Source organism: Callithrix jacchus, chromosome 14, assembly GCF_049354715.1.
Source record: "Callithrix jacchus isolate 240 chromosome 14, calJac240_pri, whole genome shotgun sequence".
Lineage (NCBI taxonomy): Eukaryota > Metazoa > Chordata > Mammalia > Primates > Cebidae > Callithrix > Callithrix jacchus.
The window spans coordinates 20,415,398-20,431,181 of NC_133515.1; the positions used below are offsets into that span (position 1 = coordinate 20,415,398).

Genomic DNA, 15,784 nt, shown 5'->3' on the forward strand with positions numbered 1-15,784 from the left:
TCATGCTAGTAATTTAAGAGAACGTCAAGGATTGAAATACTTCCCATAAAAATCAGGAATAAAAGAGACTTTGAAGACATTGAGGAAATGAATTCATAAACAATAGCATATGAGCATTGTATGAATGCATACATAAACATCACAGAAGAAGATGTCTTATGTAAATCAGATGGACTTTGCCTAGATGTGAAATATGCTGAAAGATTTTTTTTTCTTTGAGACAGAGTCTCACTCTGTTGCCCAAGCTGGAGTACAGTGGTATAGTCATAGTTCACTGCAACCTCAGCCTCCTGAGTAGCTGGGACTACAGGTATGGGCCACCACGCCAAGTTGATTTTTTTTTTTTTTTTTGTCAGATGGGGTTTGGCCATGTTGTCCAGGCTGGTCTCAGAATCTTGGGCTCAAGCAATCTTTCCACCCTAGCCTCCCAAAGTGCTGGGACTATAGGCATGAGCCACTGTGCTTGGCTATGCTGAAATAATATAAAACATAACTTAGAACATAAGTTTTAAAAAATATCATATTTTAAAAAATATAAAACAACACTTATAATTTAACAATTAAATGATTTTGGCAAAGAAACAAAAAAACCAGGATTTTAAAAGCTACAGTTATTAGACAAAAATCCTTGAAAACTTTTTCCAGGGTCTATTAAGAGATTAGAATTCTTCCCTTTAAATCCATGAACAAAATAGAAATGTATAACATGGTGTTTAAAAAATGAGGTGAGTGAGTCTACAGAGTAAGTGAAATATATGACCACAAACCTGTATTAAGTATGGAGCATATTCATTTAATATTTGTAATTTTAGTAATTATGCAAAAGGACCAACTCTAAAGAGGACAAATGCTTGTATTTCAATCTCTGATGACTACAAATACATGCCCAAAAGTTGTGGGGGTAGGGGGGAGGAAGAAAGCAAAAGGCAGAAACAGAACAAAAACATATTCCAAAGGACTAACCAAAGGAGAAAGTAGTGAAAATGATGACAGAGGGATAGAAAAGTTTACAAACAGACTGGCTTTTTCTTTTTCTGCTTGTCCTTATCCTTTGCTTCTCTCTCGCGTTTGGCAAGTCGCCTCTTAAATTCTTCTGGCATTTTCTCATAACAGTGTTTGCAGACTGGCTTTAGGTCAATTTCAACAAATTTATCCCTTTAAGCAGGACAAAGAAGGAATAGAAGAAAGAACAGGGAAAAATTAAAGGAAGACCCTTTACTTTCAGAAGGCGTGAACAGAAAGAGGAAATAAGAAATCAAATAATTCTCTTTTTCTAGGATTTTTTTAAGTGTCACCCCAAAGTTTTCAGTCTTAGGATTCACATTGGACAAAACCATAGACTTACTTGAGTGTTAATTTAGTGTTGCAGGTAGAACAGGCAAAGCAGTTCACGCACCAGGCCTTATTAAGAGCAGAGACCACTAGACAAAGAGGAAAGAGATCTGGTCACATGGAAATACATCAGTATGGGGAGCAGGGCAGCTTAGAATTTCAACTCTAAAACAGAACTATGACTGCAATGACTGTGTCTGTGGCACCTCGGGGAGACCCTTTTTTTTTTTTTTTAATGAGACAGGGTCTTGATCTGTTGCCCAGGCTGAAGTGTGGTGGTGCAATCTTGGCTCACTGTAGACCCAACCTCCTGGGCTCAAGTGATCCTCCCATCTCAGCCTCCTGAGTAGCTAGAACTACAGGTGCATACCACCACACCTGGTTAATTTTTTTTTTCTTTGAGATGGAGTCTCACTCTGTCGCCAGGCTGGAGTGCAGTAGCATGATCTTGGCTCACTGCAACCTCTGCCCTCTGGGATAAAGCAATTTTCCTGCCTTAGCCTCCTGAGTAGCTGGGATTACAGGCATGCACCACCATGCCCAGCTAATTTTAGTATTTTTAGTAGAGATGGGATTTCACCATGTTGGTCAGGATAGTCTCGATCTCTTGACCTCATGATCCACCTGCATCAGCCTCCCAAAGTGCGGGGATTATAGGCATGAACCACTGTGCCCAGCCTACACCTGGCTAGTTTTTTATTTTTTGTAGAGACAGGGTTTTGCCATGTTTTCCAGGCCGGTGTTGAACTCCTGGGCTCAAGCAATCTGCCTGCTTCAGTATCACAAAATACTGAGATTACAGGTATGAACCACCATGCCCAGCCAAGAACCTCTTTCTTGAGAGGTTCTTTTTTTTTTCTTTGTTTTTGAGACAGGGTCTTGCTCTGTTGTTCAGGCTGTATTGCAGTGATGTGATCACAGTTAGAACTCCTGGGTTTAAGCAATCTTCTCACCTCATTCTCCTGTGCAGCTGGGACCACAGGTGTGTGCCACCATGTCTGGCTAATTTTTTATTTTTATTTTGTAGAGATGGAAGTCTATGTTGCCTAGGGTGGTCTTGAACTCCTGGTCTCAAGCAATTTTCCGGCCTTGGCCTCCCAAAGTGCTGGGATTACCGACGTAAGCCACCATACCTGGCCCTCAACCTTTATGTGTACAGTTGTTCCTCAGTATGTGCAGGATACTGTTTCTAGGATGCTGTGCAGATACCAAAATCTCAGATGCTCAAGTCCCTGATATAAAATGCACATAATCTATGTACACTGTCTCACATACTTTAGATCATTTCTAGATTATAATGCCTAGTACAATGCAAATGATATATAGTCATTATACTGTACTATTTTTATACTGTTATTTTTCTCTAAATATTTTTGATCCATAGTTGGTTGTATCACCAAATGTTTGGATCCAGCCCTTGGATATGGAGGGCTGACATTAATCTTTCCCTGTTCTTAAGTATCCTATGAAGGTGTAAATGATGTGTGCCATATCTTACACCAGCAACCATGCCCCCTTGGCCCAGGCACATGTGGTGACTGTCCATGCATGATATTGGTTAGGTGAGCTTGGTGTTTCTGTACCTACTGCTGTTGGCCCAACAAGGAAATATGAACTAGGTAAATAATTTTGAAAAATCCAGGCATTAACGTATTTGTCTGTAGGAGTCTTTTTTCCAGAGCTGATGATAACAAGAAAGTTTGCCTTGTAGCTCCTTTTACCTGGTGTCTGTTTCACAGAGGAGGGAGGTAAGTTTTATTTTCAATGGCACTGAAGATTGTTTTCCTGGACTAATCTTTTCACAAACTGCACATGAACAGTGTTTCAAAAGTATTTCCTGAATTAGGTGATGTCTGCAGGGAGCCATGAATCATGCTGAAAACAGGATTGTTCAAAACTTTGCCAGGAAGTCTCTGGCAGAATTGTGTTAGCAACTGTTAGCAAACACAGCTGCTTCCTTTCTGTTCCAGTCAATCAGTCCAACCTAATTACCACAGTACAAGGGGTAGTAAGTCCTAGATGTGCTTGCTGATAACTGCCAGGTTTTAGCATGTGCAAGTTAAAGTGCCTCTTCCTAACTACATAGCAGATTAAACTGTTCCTAATAAATGTTGTTATGGAGCTTCCTGGAACTGGACAGAAACAGGTCTATGGTCCACTAGGGACAGTTCCCATGATTGCTGGCATACAACACTGTGGCAGTGGCTGAAAGTAGTATCATAAATGAGTAACAAATCCAACTCTTTGATATTATCATCTTACTGCTACAGATTACTTGGGAAATACACCAAAGAAAGAGAAAAAGCAACTGATAACGATCACATTCCAAACAACAGCAATCACCAACCTGAATTTCCACATGGCCCAAGTGTTTCTGTGTCAAAGTGGTACCAATCTAAAACTCACACAGATACTTACCATCACCTTCTATAACACGATTGCAGTGAAAGCAAACATCACCAAATAGCTGAAAATAAAAAAAAGGTGGTTCAAGATGTGTTAGAATTAAGTTTTACAATACGGAACATTTAAAAACAAATAGCTGGTTATCTAAATCAAGAATTTATCACTACTGGAGAAAATTAGTAAAAGTTCTTTGACAAATTTTTACTTTTTACAGTGAAAACAATTCACTTTCATCAATTAAAAAAAAATCTTTCCAGAAGACAATTTGAGCACCCAAATAAGTAATGTGAAATATAGAAATCTGTGAGTATATATGGATAGGAAACAGATAAATGAATAAACTTATAGATGGCAGAGGAGGTAGGTTCTTGCTCAGGCAGAGCGCTGAGGACCAGACTATGGGTGGAGAGTGTGGGGCTAGAGAACTGTCATTTGCAGCTGGTGCAGAAGCAAGAATCATAAAGGTGTGGTGGGTTGATGAGAAACAAGACATTTCCATGGTCATAAAATGATGGCCCACAGATTGCTTCCTTCTTACAAAGGAGTGAAGGAAATTGTAATTCATAGTGATATTATCAGCTAGCACTGTGCCTGGGAGATCACCAGCGCAAGAGAGGTGATTATGAAGGGCTCCAGGGACAAGGCTCTGAGAGAATGCACTGCTACTGTGTGAGGCTGCAACCTGCTGTGTATAACCTCATCTAACCACAGAGAAGCAGCAGTGGAAAGCACAGAGAACCCAAGTGGAAAGTAGTCTATTAAAAGGGGGTAGGGGCCCTCTGCATCCTTCCAAAATGTCAATACCATCAAAAACTTAAAAAGGCTCTGGAAATGTTCCAGATTTAAGAAGGCTAAAAAAACATCACAACCCTAGACTGTTTTTTCTAGGAGTAGAAAAAATTGCTGTGAGGACATTATTGACTCAAGTGACAAAACTAGAATAAATGGGTTAAAGTATGATATCAATACTGATAACTACAATTATGTTAGAGAGTCTCATATTCTTGGGAAATACATATTGAAGTATTTAGGGGTAAAGGAGTATGATGAATTTATTGGCAAATGCTTTAGAAACAGCCATCATATTTGTGTATAATATTTATGTAAGTAGGTGTTTTACACAGCAAGACTGAGCATAGAAAATGATAAAGTAAACAGTGGACTTGAATGAAAAGCATACAGGTATTCTTTTTATTTTTTATTTTATAGTTAGCTTCTGAGTCTGAAATTATTTCCTAAATAGTTAAAAACATCTCTCCTGAACAATGTATATCTTCCAAGAGATTTCCTTGTAGCTAAACTACTGATAAGCAAAGTTCATAAAGTCTATCTAGCATCCAGTGACTAAGGTCAATACCTGGTTATAGTGGGTTTCACAATATGCCAGGCCTTTCCTCTCATAATGGCGATGTCCAAGGAACGGTTTCTCACACTTGGCACAAACAAAATGCTGAAAAAAAATTGCTATAGGTCATTTTTGATTTGCCATATTTTATATCTAATAAAATAAACCACAAAGTTAACCTATCTTCAGAGAAGATGAACGAACGTTTGAGATAGTCATTTGATTTGGCCATAGGTAGCTCCCTAATATAATACTTTTGCAGTTTTAATTCACGTGTCTATCTTTGACAGGTTACTTTAAGACATAGCCTATTACAATAGCCCAAAAAGAGCAAATAGATGAGTACCCCAGTAGCACCTATAAAGGAGGAGCTGCTGCTGGATACAGACCATGGCACTTCCTGCTTCAGGAAGGCTTTAGGTGCAAAAGTCTACATCCTGTATCATTACTGAGAAATTCACAAAAGCAGTATATATTCTATATTCTGAACAGTCAGCAAGTCAGTTGTCTTTAAAATGTCCATGTTTAACCTTTAGAATCTCCTAAATCTTGCCAGGACACCTGAATCATGGAGATTTGAAAGTACTGGTTACCCCTAAATCATAGAGATTTGAAAGGATTGATTACTGCTGAATCACAGAAGTTTGAAACGATTGGTTACTCTCAACTTACCTCCACATGCCACTGCTTGCCCATGGCGTTCACTACGCGCCCTTCAATGGGCCGTCGGCAAGCACCGCAGATGGGGACCCCCATTTTATCATGGCATGGCAGGCAGTACAGCTCCCCTTTGAGTTCCCGTGCATCAGCAGTCAGCTCCTTCCTATTCGTGAGAAAGACACCCAGCTTAATACCAAGAGAGAAAAATAGCCAACCGATAGGGCCAGGACAACTTTTAAAAGGTTTTTAAAGAGATTACTATGACAATCCCTGCAAATTTCTTTTTCTCCCTTTAGAGGTGATCAGAGTAACCTGAATTAATAGGTCCGAATAGGTTTCAGATTCTTACCAAAACATCTGTATCTTAAAAGGATAAGATGCAATACTAGGTTAGATATATACCACCACACCAGTCATATTCATCATTTCTTTCTTATATAATCACATTACATTTATGTCCATTTGTCTTCCTTTAAAAGCTATGGGGAATAATCACAGTGCTGAGGGTAGATTCAGTAATACTACCTGCTGTAGTGTGAATGCATCCCCCAAAGTGCATGATCCCCAATGCAGGTGTCAGGAGGTAGGGACTCTAAGGGGTGATTAGATCATGAAGACTCTACCCTCATGGATGGATTAATGCTGTTACTGAGGGGGTGGGTTCCTTATAAAAGGACAACTTCAGCTTTCTCCCTTCTCTTCCTCCCTTTCCCTCTCCTCCCACCCACTGTGTGATGCCCTCTGCCATGTTATGATGCAGCAAGAAGGTCCTCACTAGATGCCAGCCCCTTAATCTCGGACTTCCTAGCCTCCAGAACCATGAGCCAAATAAATTTCCGTTTGTTACAAATTGCCCAGTTTGTGGTATTCTGTCATAGGCACGTAAAAGAGACTAAGACACTACCTTTCCAAGCAAACTGAGAAGTTGATAGACTAGTTCCATTTACTAACAATTATTTAAATTGTCACAAGCTGTTGAAAAGAGCTATAGGTTAATCGGTTTAGGTTTATTTTCATAAACACATGCCCATAATTTTCCTTCTCCAAATACTCAAATTAAATATTATTTTCACTCTCCTGCATCAATAAACATTTGGTCAGAGATGGTTCCAATTAGTCAAATGGACTTGTTTGAATTTCACCCCTTTGAAGTAATTCTATAGGAAAAGTGGACAGAGGAGAATCTCCCAAGAGGAAGGATAGGCAAGAAAACAAGATACAGCACAAACTGATAATTCAATCACAAAAGATGAAATGGCTGAACTTATACCACCAAACAGTTTTCTTAATATTTAGCCTACTGTTTCTTCTCTATCCCTAATATAATTTAGCATGTAAGTTCACATTAACTACAGTAAAGAATCTTTATCCACTAAATTTTTACTATGAATTTAGAAAATTCATAGCCCAACAATTTATCATAACTTTTTGAAGACAAAAAATTAAATAATTTCTTTTAGATGTAAACCAAGCCAAAGTAAATATAACACTGTATTTTAAGATAATACCTAATTATTACAACTGTAAAAGTAATGCATGTACAGAGATAAGACCTTTTTTTGAGGTTATTTTTGGATCTTCTATTGGAAAAACAGTGATAACAAATAGTTCTGGGGATATTGGGGGTATTTTAATATGGACTGCTAGTTGATATTATAAAATTTTTGCTAATTTATATGGTAAGAGTACTGTGGTTCTGGCCAGGTGCAGTGGCTCATGCCTGTAATCCCAGCACTTAGGGAGGCTGAGATGGGTGAACTGCTTGAGCTCAGGAGTTTGAGACCAGCCTGGGCAACATAGCAAGGCTCCATCTCTACAAAAAATTTTAAAAAATTAGTCGAGAAGGGTGGCATGTACCTGTTGCCTAGCTACTCTGGAGGCTGAGGTGGAAGGATTGCTTGAGCCCAGGAGGCTGAAGTTGCAGCAAGTGATGATCGCCCACTGCACTATAGCTTGGGCGATACAGTGAGATCCTGTCTCAACAAAAAATTAAAAAAAAAAAATTTTTTTTTAAAGCATCGTGGTTCCATAGGAAAATGCCCTTATTCTCAGGAGATGTATACTGAGTCATGAGAAATTTTAGAGGCATGTGTATACATGCACACGTACACACATACATGGGAGGGTGAAACGAGAACGTGTATTGTACACACATAAGCATGATAACATGTTAAATGGTGAAATAAAATTAAGGGTACACAGATTTCATTATATCATTCTCTTGACCCTTCTATAGTTTTAATATTTTCTAGACTAAAAATTGGAGAAAAACAATTTGGTTTGCTAGAGTAACAGAAATATAGATAAACGGAATCTTTCCTTCCCACTGCCTGTGTAATAAAAAAGAAACAATCCCAATACCCGCAGTTGGCACAGTTGAAATGATCTGGATGGTAGGGGTCATTCTTGAATATCAGAGGCTGCTCGTCGATGATGGCATGGCATTTCTGGCAGATGTATTTCCCAAGGCCTCTGGCTTTCTCACGATTATGACAGGGGCGACACAGGTGTCTAAACGGAGCCAAAACTTAAATTTAAAATTTTAGGTTCTTTCTAATAGTTAGAAAGAAACATGCTTCCCTTATCTCTGAAAAGAAATTAAACAATTTCTTTAAAAAAAAAATCACTCCTCTGCTTTTAACAGAGCAGAATCAAGCTACATGGAAAATGTGTTCCAACCCCAATATCTGACTGATCTTTAAGAAACTCCACCTATGTACATCCCCCGCTGGTAGTTGAGCCATGCGTGGAGCCGTTATGCCCTGTGCACAGCAACACAAGGGTCCACTCCCAGCAGCAACATTCAGTCAACACACTGCACTGTCAAGTTCCCATGCCCTCAATTCGGTGTCCTACAGAACTGCCTTACATCCCACATGGAGAATACACATGATCTTGTCACAGTCACATTATCCACTGACATCTGACAAGGATGAAAATCCACCTACCTCCCAGCATTCTTGACAAACCCAATATCTGCCAGAACCTCCTGGCAGAGGTCACAGCGGAAGCACTCCGGATGCCAGCTGTTATTCATGGCTTTGATAACTCGGCCAATGATGAATTCACCTGTGGGAAAGCAACACAACAAAGGATGTTACTAAGTAACATCCTAAGTAACAAGCATGGCACTTTATTTACTAAGAGGGCAATTAAGGAAAAACAGTGAAGGGAAAAAAGGTTTAAACCTTTCTCCATAGAGGAACTTTTTATTTATGTGTGTGCCAGAGTAAGCACATTAGAAAAAAATTTTTTATTTCATCTGAGTCTTTGTTTTTGATTCAGTTGCCACATTTTTGGGCTGTTCTGTCTTCTCTGAATATAGCTTTCCTTTCCAAACTGGGCTTTCTTGAATGCCTTTTGGTTATTTCTGGTCATTGTCAGCATAGACAACTGAAAACTATAGCAGTTTCTTATAACCCACACTTACTTTATTCTTTCATTAAACCTTTAGAACATTCTACTCAGTTTCTTCTATCTCTGGAAACCTAGCAGAGCTATTAACAACCAGTGAAGTGGCCAAAATGCAAGCAAGTTAGTCACTTATGTGCCATGCAAGCAGCGCTTAAGCATCCTGAAGCATCTGAAGTACCTCACTGATGTCTTCCCTGCCTCTTTCCTGGCAAAACCAAAAGCAAATAGATAAAGGTGTGTTAACACAGGAAAAGAACACTCCCTTGCCGGGCGCGGTGGCTCAGGCCTGTAATCCCAGCACTTTGGGAGGCCGAGGTGGGTGGATCATGAGGTCAACAGATCGAGACCATCTGGTCAACATGGTGAAACCCCGTCTCTACTAAAAATATAAAAAAATTAGCTGGGCATGGTGGCGCGTGCCTGTAATCCCAGCTACTCAGGAGGCTGAGGCAGGAGAATTGCCTGAACCCAGGAGGCGGAGATTGCGGTGAGCCGAGATCGCGCCATTGCACTCCAGCCTGGGTAACAAGAGCGAAACTCCATCTTAAAAAAAAGAAAAAAAAAAAAAAAAAAGAACACTCCCAAACGCCAACCAATAGGAGTCCTAGTTCATCCTGAAATACTTCTACCCTAAATGTCCTTAAAAATCAATTATCTCTGGTTTTGATACTTCTCCGGCTTGTTATATATTAACAATAGGGAAGAGGACTGATGAAGTATCCAACAGTTATTCATAATGAGCACCAAAAAACATTTTTACCATCAATACTTTACCAGTGTGAAATGACTGAAGTAATTTGGAAACTTAATTGTCCTCCCCCTGACAAGATGGAGTTTTGCCCTGTTGCCTAGGCTGGAGTGAAACGGCACGGTCTCAGCTCACTGCAGCCTCCACCCGCTGCATTCAAGCAATTCTCCTGCCTCAGCTTCATGAGTAGCTGGGGTTATAAGCACCTACCACCATGCCCAACTAAGTTTGGTAGTTTTAGTAGAGACAGGGTTTTCCCATGTTGGCCAGACTGGTCTCAAACTCCTGACCTCAGGTGATCCTCCCACCTCCACCTCCCAAAGTGCTGGGATTACAGGTGTGAGCCACCGGAAACTTACTTTTTACTTGACATTTAGCAATAAAACTTACCACACTGATGACAGCAAGGGGCAAAGAGCATCTGAAAGTCATGTTCACAGTACTTTCTTCCTTCAAACTGAAAGATAGGGTACCATCAACTTACATACACAGAACAATCACAGGAGGAATATAATTATTTGATGGAGATATACAGGAAAGATGTTTCTGAACTAAGAGTGCTACCCTAAGAATTTATAACTCTACCATGATTTTAAAAAGCAGATACACTTTTGCACCTACCATACCTCTACATGTTGGTACAGAAAAGACATATGGAACAAGCTGAGGCTAGACTCAATATTATACCAGGGACTGGTGACCTGGCTTCTAACTGTGCTGAACTGATTTCTGGCTCACATACTCTGTCTTTAATGAATCTGATGAAAGCTATGGACCATCTCTCTCTCCAGAAAGTATGCACATACATACAACTCACCTCCCACATTTTTTAGGTCGGTATCTAGCACACTGTATTTTATTAAAAAATAGGAGTCTTGCCATACTGCCCAAGCTGGTCTTGAACTCCTGGCCCGAAGCAATTCTCCTACCTTGGCCTCTCAAAGCACTGGGACCACAGGCGTGAGTCAGTACACTCAGCCCTACCACATTTTAAAATGACCAAAATCCATTTAAAAACATTATTTTAACAGTTAGGATTTTTACATCCTTCATTTCTTAAAACTGTTTTTATTTCATTTCCTCCAGTTTTATCCTAGAATTTTTTTTGTACTTGTCTTTAATCACCCTACCGTACTTTTTCTACCATCAAAATATATATAACATGAAATTTTAAAATGTGCTTTAACTTCTGAATCCATAAGGCTGTAAAGGTTAACATTCATTTTCTTCTGTATCATCATTACAATGATTAGTACAGGACAAGCCAGACATAAAGATTAATTTTTTATACTATTTGTTTACTTGAAAAGCATATCTTAGTGATAGTGGAATAAGTAGGGCTGCTCTTTCCTCCCACAATTATTTCATGTATCTCATGCATAAATGTGGCTTTCCACTAGAAAAGTCAGGTTCAATATTAATTCTAGGTCTATTTTCTATTTTGGATGTTGCTTTATCTTAAAGATATAAATGCTAAGAAATGTTTTTCACATTACTAAGTTGTGAGCATTTTTTTTTTCTCTTTTCTTGCTCTGCTGCCAGGCTGGAGTGCAGTGACGTATTCTTGGCTCACTGCAACTTCCACATCCTGGTTTCAAGCAATTCTCCTGCCTCAGCCTCCTGAGTAGCTGGGATTATAGGTGCATGTCACCATGCCCAGCTAATTTTTGTATTTTTGGTAGAGATGGGGTTTCACCATGTTGTCCAGAATGGTCTCGATCTCTTGACCAAGGTGGGTAATCCACCCACCTTGGCCTCCCAAAGGGCTGGGATCACAGGCATGAGCCACCGCTCTCAGCTGAGAATTATTACAGTAATGTCTATCTCCCCTTGAATCTTTGAGCTTATTACCAGTTATATGCCAAAGTTACACACTGTTTGATTATCAAAATCCATTTTTAATGATGTATCAGTTGTCAACTCAATTTTCTCAATTTATGGCTACAGATTTAGTTCATCCAATTTAGTGAACATATCCATCATTGATTAACATATCTACCACTGTGATAACTGTGAAATACATATTTGGTCTTCCTCTCAGTTTCCTGGCATACAGCTCCTAAAATCCTTGGGATCTTAAAAGTGACATCTTTTAGTATGCTAATAAAGTGACCAGTGACTGACAGCCCCTAAGCAGATTTAGGATGGGCTGGTTACCAGAAAGACCAAGGCAGAATTGGATGATAAGTCAGTTCTTACTGTTGAACCAGCCAAAGCATGTTTTCTAGAAAAAACACTTTTTTCTTCAGAGTCTCACTCTGTTGCCCAGGCTGGAGTACAGTGGCACAGTCTAGGCTCACTGCAACCTCTGCCTCTTGGGTTCAAGCAATTCTCTTGCTTCAACCTCCTGAGTAGCTAGGATTACAGGCACATTGCCACTGCACCCAGCTAATTTTTGTATTTTTAATAGAGATAGGGTTTCACCATGTTGCTCAGGCTGTTCTGGAACTCCTGACTTCAAGTGATCTGCCTGCCTCAGCCTCTCAAAGTGCTAGGATTACAGGCGTGAGCTACTATGTCCAGCTTTTACTTTTAAATTCAAATGAATAAGCTGTAATATATTTAATGTATCTTTTTGTTTTTAGACTAGGTCTTGCTATGTTGTTCAAGCTTGTCTTGAACTCTTGGGCTCAAGTGATCCTCCTCTATCAGCCTTTTGAGAATCTGGGATTACAGGCACACGATACCTTGCCCAGCTTCATGTATCTGGTTTTTAAAGTTTATTAACAGAAAATAAATCGATATGCTATTACTCAATTCTCTGTCATACTACATTGCAATATACAGCCAAAATTACAAGTATTTATGAAGTGTAATATACTTCCGATAAATGTATGCTCTCTATATGTATAAAAATCTGATGTTTAGCTTTTAGCAGTAACTAACAGAAGTACCATACGATCCAGCAATCTCACCAGTGGGAATATATCTAAAGGAAATAAAATCAGTATGTGAAAGAAATATCTGCACTCTCATGTTTACTGCAGCACTATTTACAAAAGCCAAGATTTGGAAGCAACCTAACTAACTGTCCATCAACAGATAAATGGATAAGGAAAACATGGTACATATATACCCAGTGAAGTATTCTTCAGCTATAAAAAAGAATGAGGTGTTGACATCTGTGGCAATATGTATGAACCTGTAGGACATTACATTAAGTGAAATAAGCACAGAAGGACAAATACTATATGAAATCACTCGTATGTCAAATCTAAAGAGGTTGACTTCATAGAAACAGAGAGTAAAACAGAGGTTGCCAGAGGCTGGGGAGAATGGAGTGGAGGAGATGGGGAGAAGATGGTCAACAGATACAAAGTTATAGTTAGGAGGAATAAGTTCCAGTGTTCTATTGCACAGTAGGGTGACTATAGTTAATAATATTGCATTTCAAAATATTTCAAAATAGCTAGAAAAGAGGCATTTTTAATGTTCTTACTACAAAGAAAGTATAGATGTATGAGGTGACAGATATGTTAAATACTGATTTGATTTTTACACAATGTATATATGTATTGAAATGTCACACTGTGTCCCACACGTGTAATTATTATGTCGATTAGAAACAAAAAAATCAGCCGGGTGCAGTGGCTCTCGCCTGTAATCCCAGCACTTCGGGAGGCCGAAGTGGGTGGATCACGAGGTCAAGAGATTGAGACCATCCTGGTCAACATGGTGAAACCCCGTCTCTACTAAAAATACAGAAAATTAGCTGGGCATGGTGGCGCGTGCCTGTAATCCCAGCTACTCAGGAGGCTGAGGCAGGAGAATTGTCTGAACCCAGGAGGCAGAGGTTGCGGTGAGCCAAGATCGTGCCATTGCACTCCAGCCTGGGTAACAAGAGCGAAACTCTGTCTCAAAAGAAAAAAAAAATCAAAACGACTACCAAATAGCCTTCTGTATCTTCTGGGTCTGCATCCTTGAATTCAAGCAACCAAGGATCAAAAAATATGTGGAAGGAAAAAAACCCAAACAATAAAAAAATAGCAATACAAAAATAAAAAGAATACAAACTTAAAAACATAGTATAACAACTATTTACATAGCATTTACATTTTATTAGCTATTATAAGTAATCTAGAGATGATGAAAAGTATACAGGAGGATGTGCATAGGTTATATGCACATAAGTATACCATTTTATATCAGGGATTTGAGCATTCAAAGATTTTCGTAAACTCTGAGGGTGAGGTGGGAGTAGGGTGGAGGGGGTGTCCTGGAACCAATCCTCTGTGGATACCATGAGACAACTGTGTAAACTCTCAGAAATAACTCCATTAATTTAGTTAGAAATGTTTGACTTTTATTCTGTATTTAATAAAGAGAAAGATGTATACTGCATAAAAACACAAAAAAGGAGCCCAGCTAACGTTAAAATATATATTTTTCAGAAGGTTGAAAATATAATCATTGTATAAAATAAAAAGTAGGATTAACTGTAATTTGGAAACATCTTTTAACAAGACAGGTAGGAGTCAAGAACACTGACCATGGATCCAGACTGCCTGAGTTCAAAATCTGGCTGAAAGACTCATTGTGTGGCCTTGGGCAAGTTGCTTAACCTCTCAGGGCCTCCTAAGAGTCAAAAAGCTATACTGCTTTGGTCTGTTTGTTCTAGCTCATGGCATACCCTCACTGTGATATTGTGAAATACATATTTGGTCTTCCTCCCAGCTTCCTGGCATACAGCTCCTAAAATCCTTGGAATCTTATAAGTGACGTCTTTTTGTATGCTAATAAGGTGGCCAGTGATTGGCAGCCCCTAAGCAGATTTGGGATGGGGCTGGTTACCAGAAAGACGAAGGCAGAATTAGATAGTTGGGATTTTCAACCCCACCTTCCAGCCTCCAGGAAGGCAAAGAGGAGCTGAAAGTTAAGTTGATCACCAATGGCCAAGTGTTTAATTAATCATGACTACATAATGAAGCCTCCATAAAAATTTAAAAGGACAGGGTTCAGAGAAGGGGTGGAAGCTCTGAGCACCTTCCCCTATACGTCACCCTATGTATCTCTTCATCTGTATCATTTGTAATATCCTTTCTTAACATTTATTTTTAGTTTTTAGTTTTTTCAGAAACAGGGTCTTGCCCTGTTGTTCAGGCTGGAGTACAGTGGCAGGATTATAGCTTACTGTGGCCTCTAACTCCTGGATTCAAATAATCCTCCCACCTCAGCCTCCCAAGTAGCTGGGACCATGTGCGCCATCATGCCTGGCTAATTTTGCTATTTTTTGTAGAGACAGGATCTGACTGTTGTCCAGGCTGGTCTTGAACTCCTGGCTTCAAGCAATCCTCTCACTTGAGTCTCTCAAAGTGCTGGGATTACAAGTTTGCTCCACAATGCCTGGCTGGTAGTATTGTTTATAATAAACTGGTGGAGCCAGGAGTGATGGCATGTGCCTTTAGTCCCAGCTACTGGGGAGGCTGAGGCAGGAAGACTGCTGAGTCCATGAGATGGAGGCTGCAGTGAGCTGTGATCGTTCCACTGCACTCCAGTCTAGGTGACAGAGCTTGACCCTGTCTCAAAACAAACAAAATACTATTAATAAACCAGTAAATGTGTTTCCCTGAGCTCTGTGAGCTGCTCTAGAGAAAATTAACAGAACCAGAAGAGGGGGCTGTGGGATCCCCAACTTGTAGAGCATGTCAGTCAGAAGTGCAGGTAAAGCAATCTAGGGCTTTCAATTGGCATCAGAAGGAGAAGACAGTCCTGGGGCTTACCCCTCAATATGTGGGAACTGAGGCTATCTCCAGGTAGACAGTGTGGGAATTGAATTGGAGGATGCCCAGCTGGTGTCCACTGCAGAACTGATTGCGTGCTTGGCATGTGGGGAAAAACTCCCACACATTTAGTCACAGAAGAACTTGTGTTGATTGTTG

The 15,784-nt window shown here is 39.7% G+C and overlaps 1 protein-coding gene across 16 annotated transcripts in view; it reads right to left on the reverse strand.

The window, feature by feature from the left end:
* The window catches only part of LIMS1 (LIM zinc finger domain containing 1), a 149,751-nt gene that overhangs the window by 4,845 nt on the left and 129,122 nt on the right, over positions 1-15,784 (reverse strand). For 7 of the 16 annotated variants that reach the window (XM_078348912.1, XM_054244713.2, XM_008980243.5 and 4 more), the window contains exons 3-10: positions 10,296-10,362; positions 8,692-8,812; positions 8,105-8,254; positions 5,756-5,906; positions 5,096-5,188; positions 3,751-3,799; positions 1,346-1,421; positions 964-1,155 (exon numbers count right to left, since the gene is read on the reverse strand). In XM_078348912.1, coding sequence (XP_078205038.1) covers positions 1,008-1,155; positions 1,346-1,421; positions 3,751-3,799; positions 5,096-5,188; positions 5,756-5,906; positions 8,105-8,254; positions 8,692-8,812; positions 10,296-10,362 — 855 coding nt within the window. In that variant the 3' untranslated portion in view covers positions 964-1,007. The remainder of the gene's footprint in view (positions 1-963; positions 1,156-1,345; positions 1,422-3,750; positions 3,800-5,095; positions 5,189-5,755; positions 5,907-8,104; positions 8,255-8,691; positions 8,813-10,295; positions 10,363-15,784) is intronic. The other 9 variants (XM_002757482.7, XM_078348913.1, XM_078348918.1 and 6 more) reach the window with 2 other exon arrangements.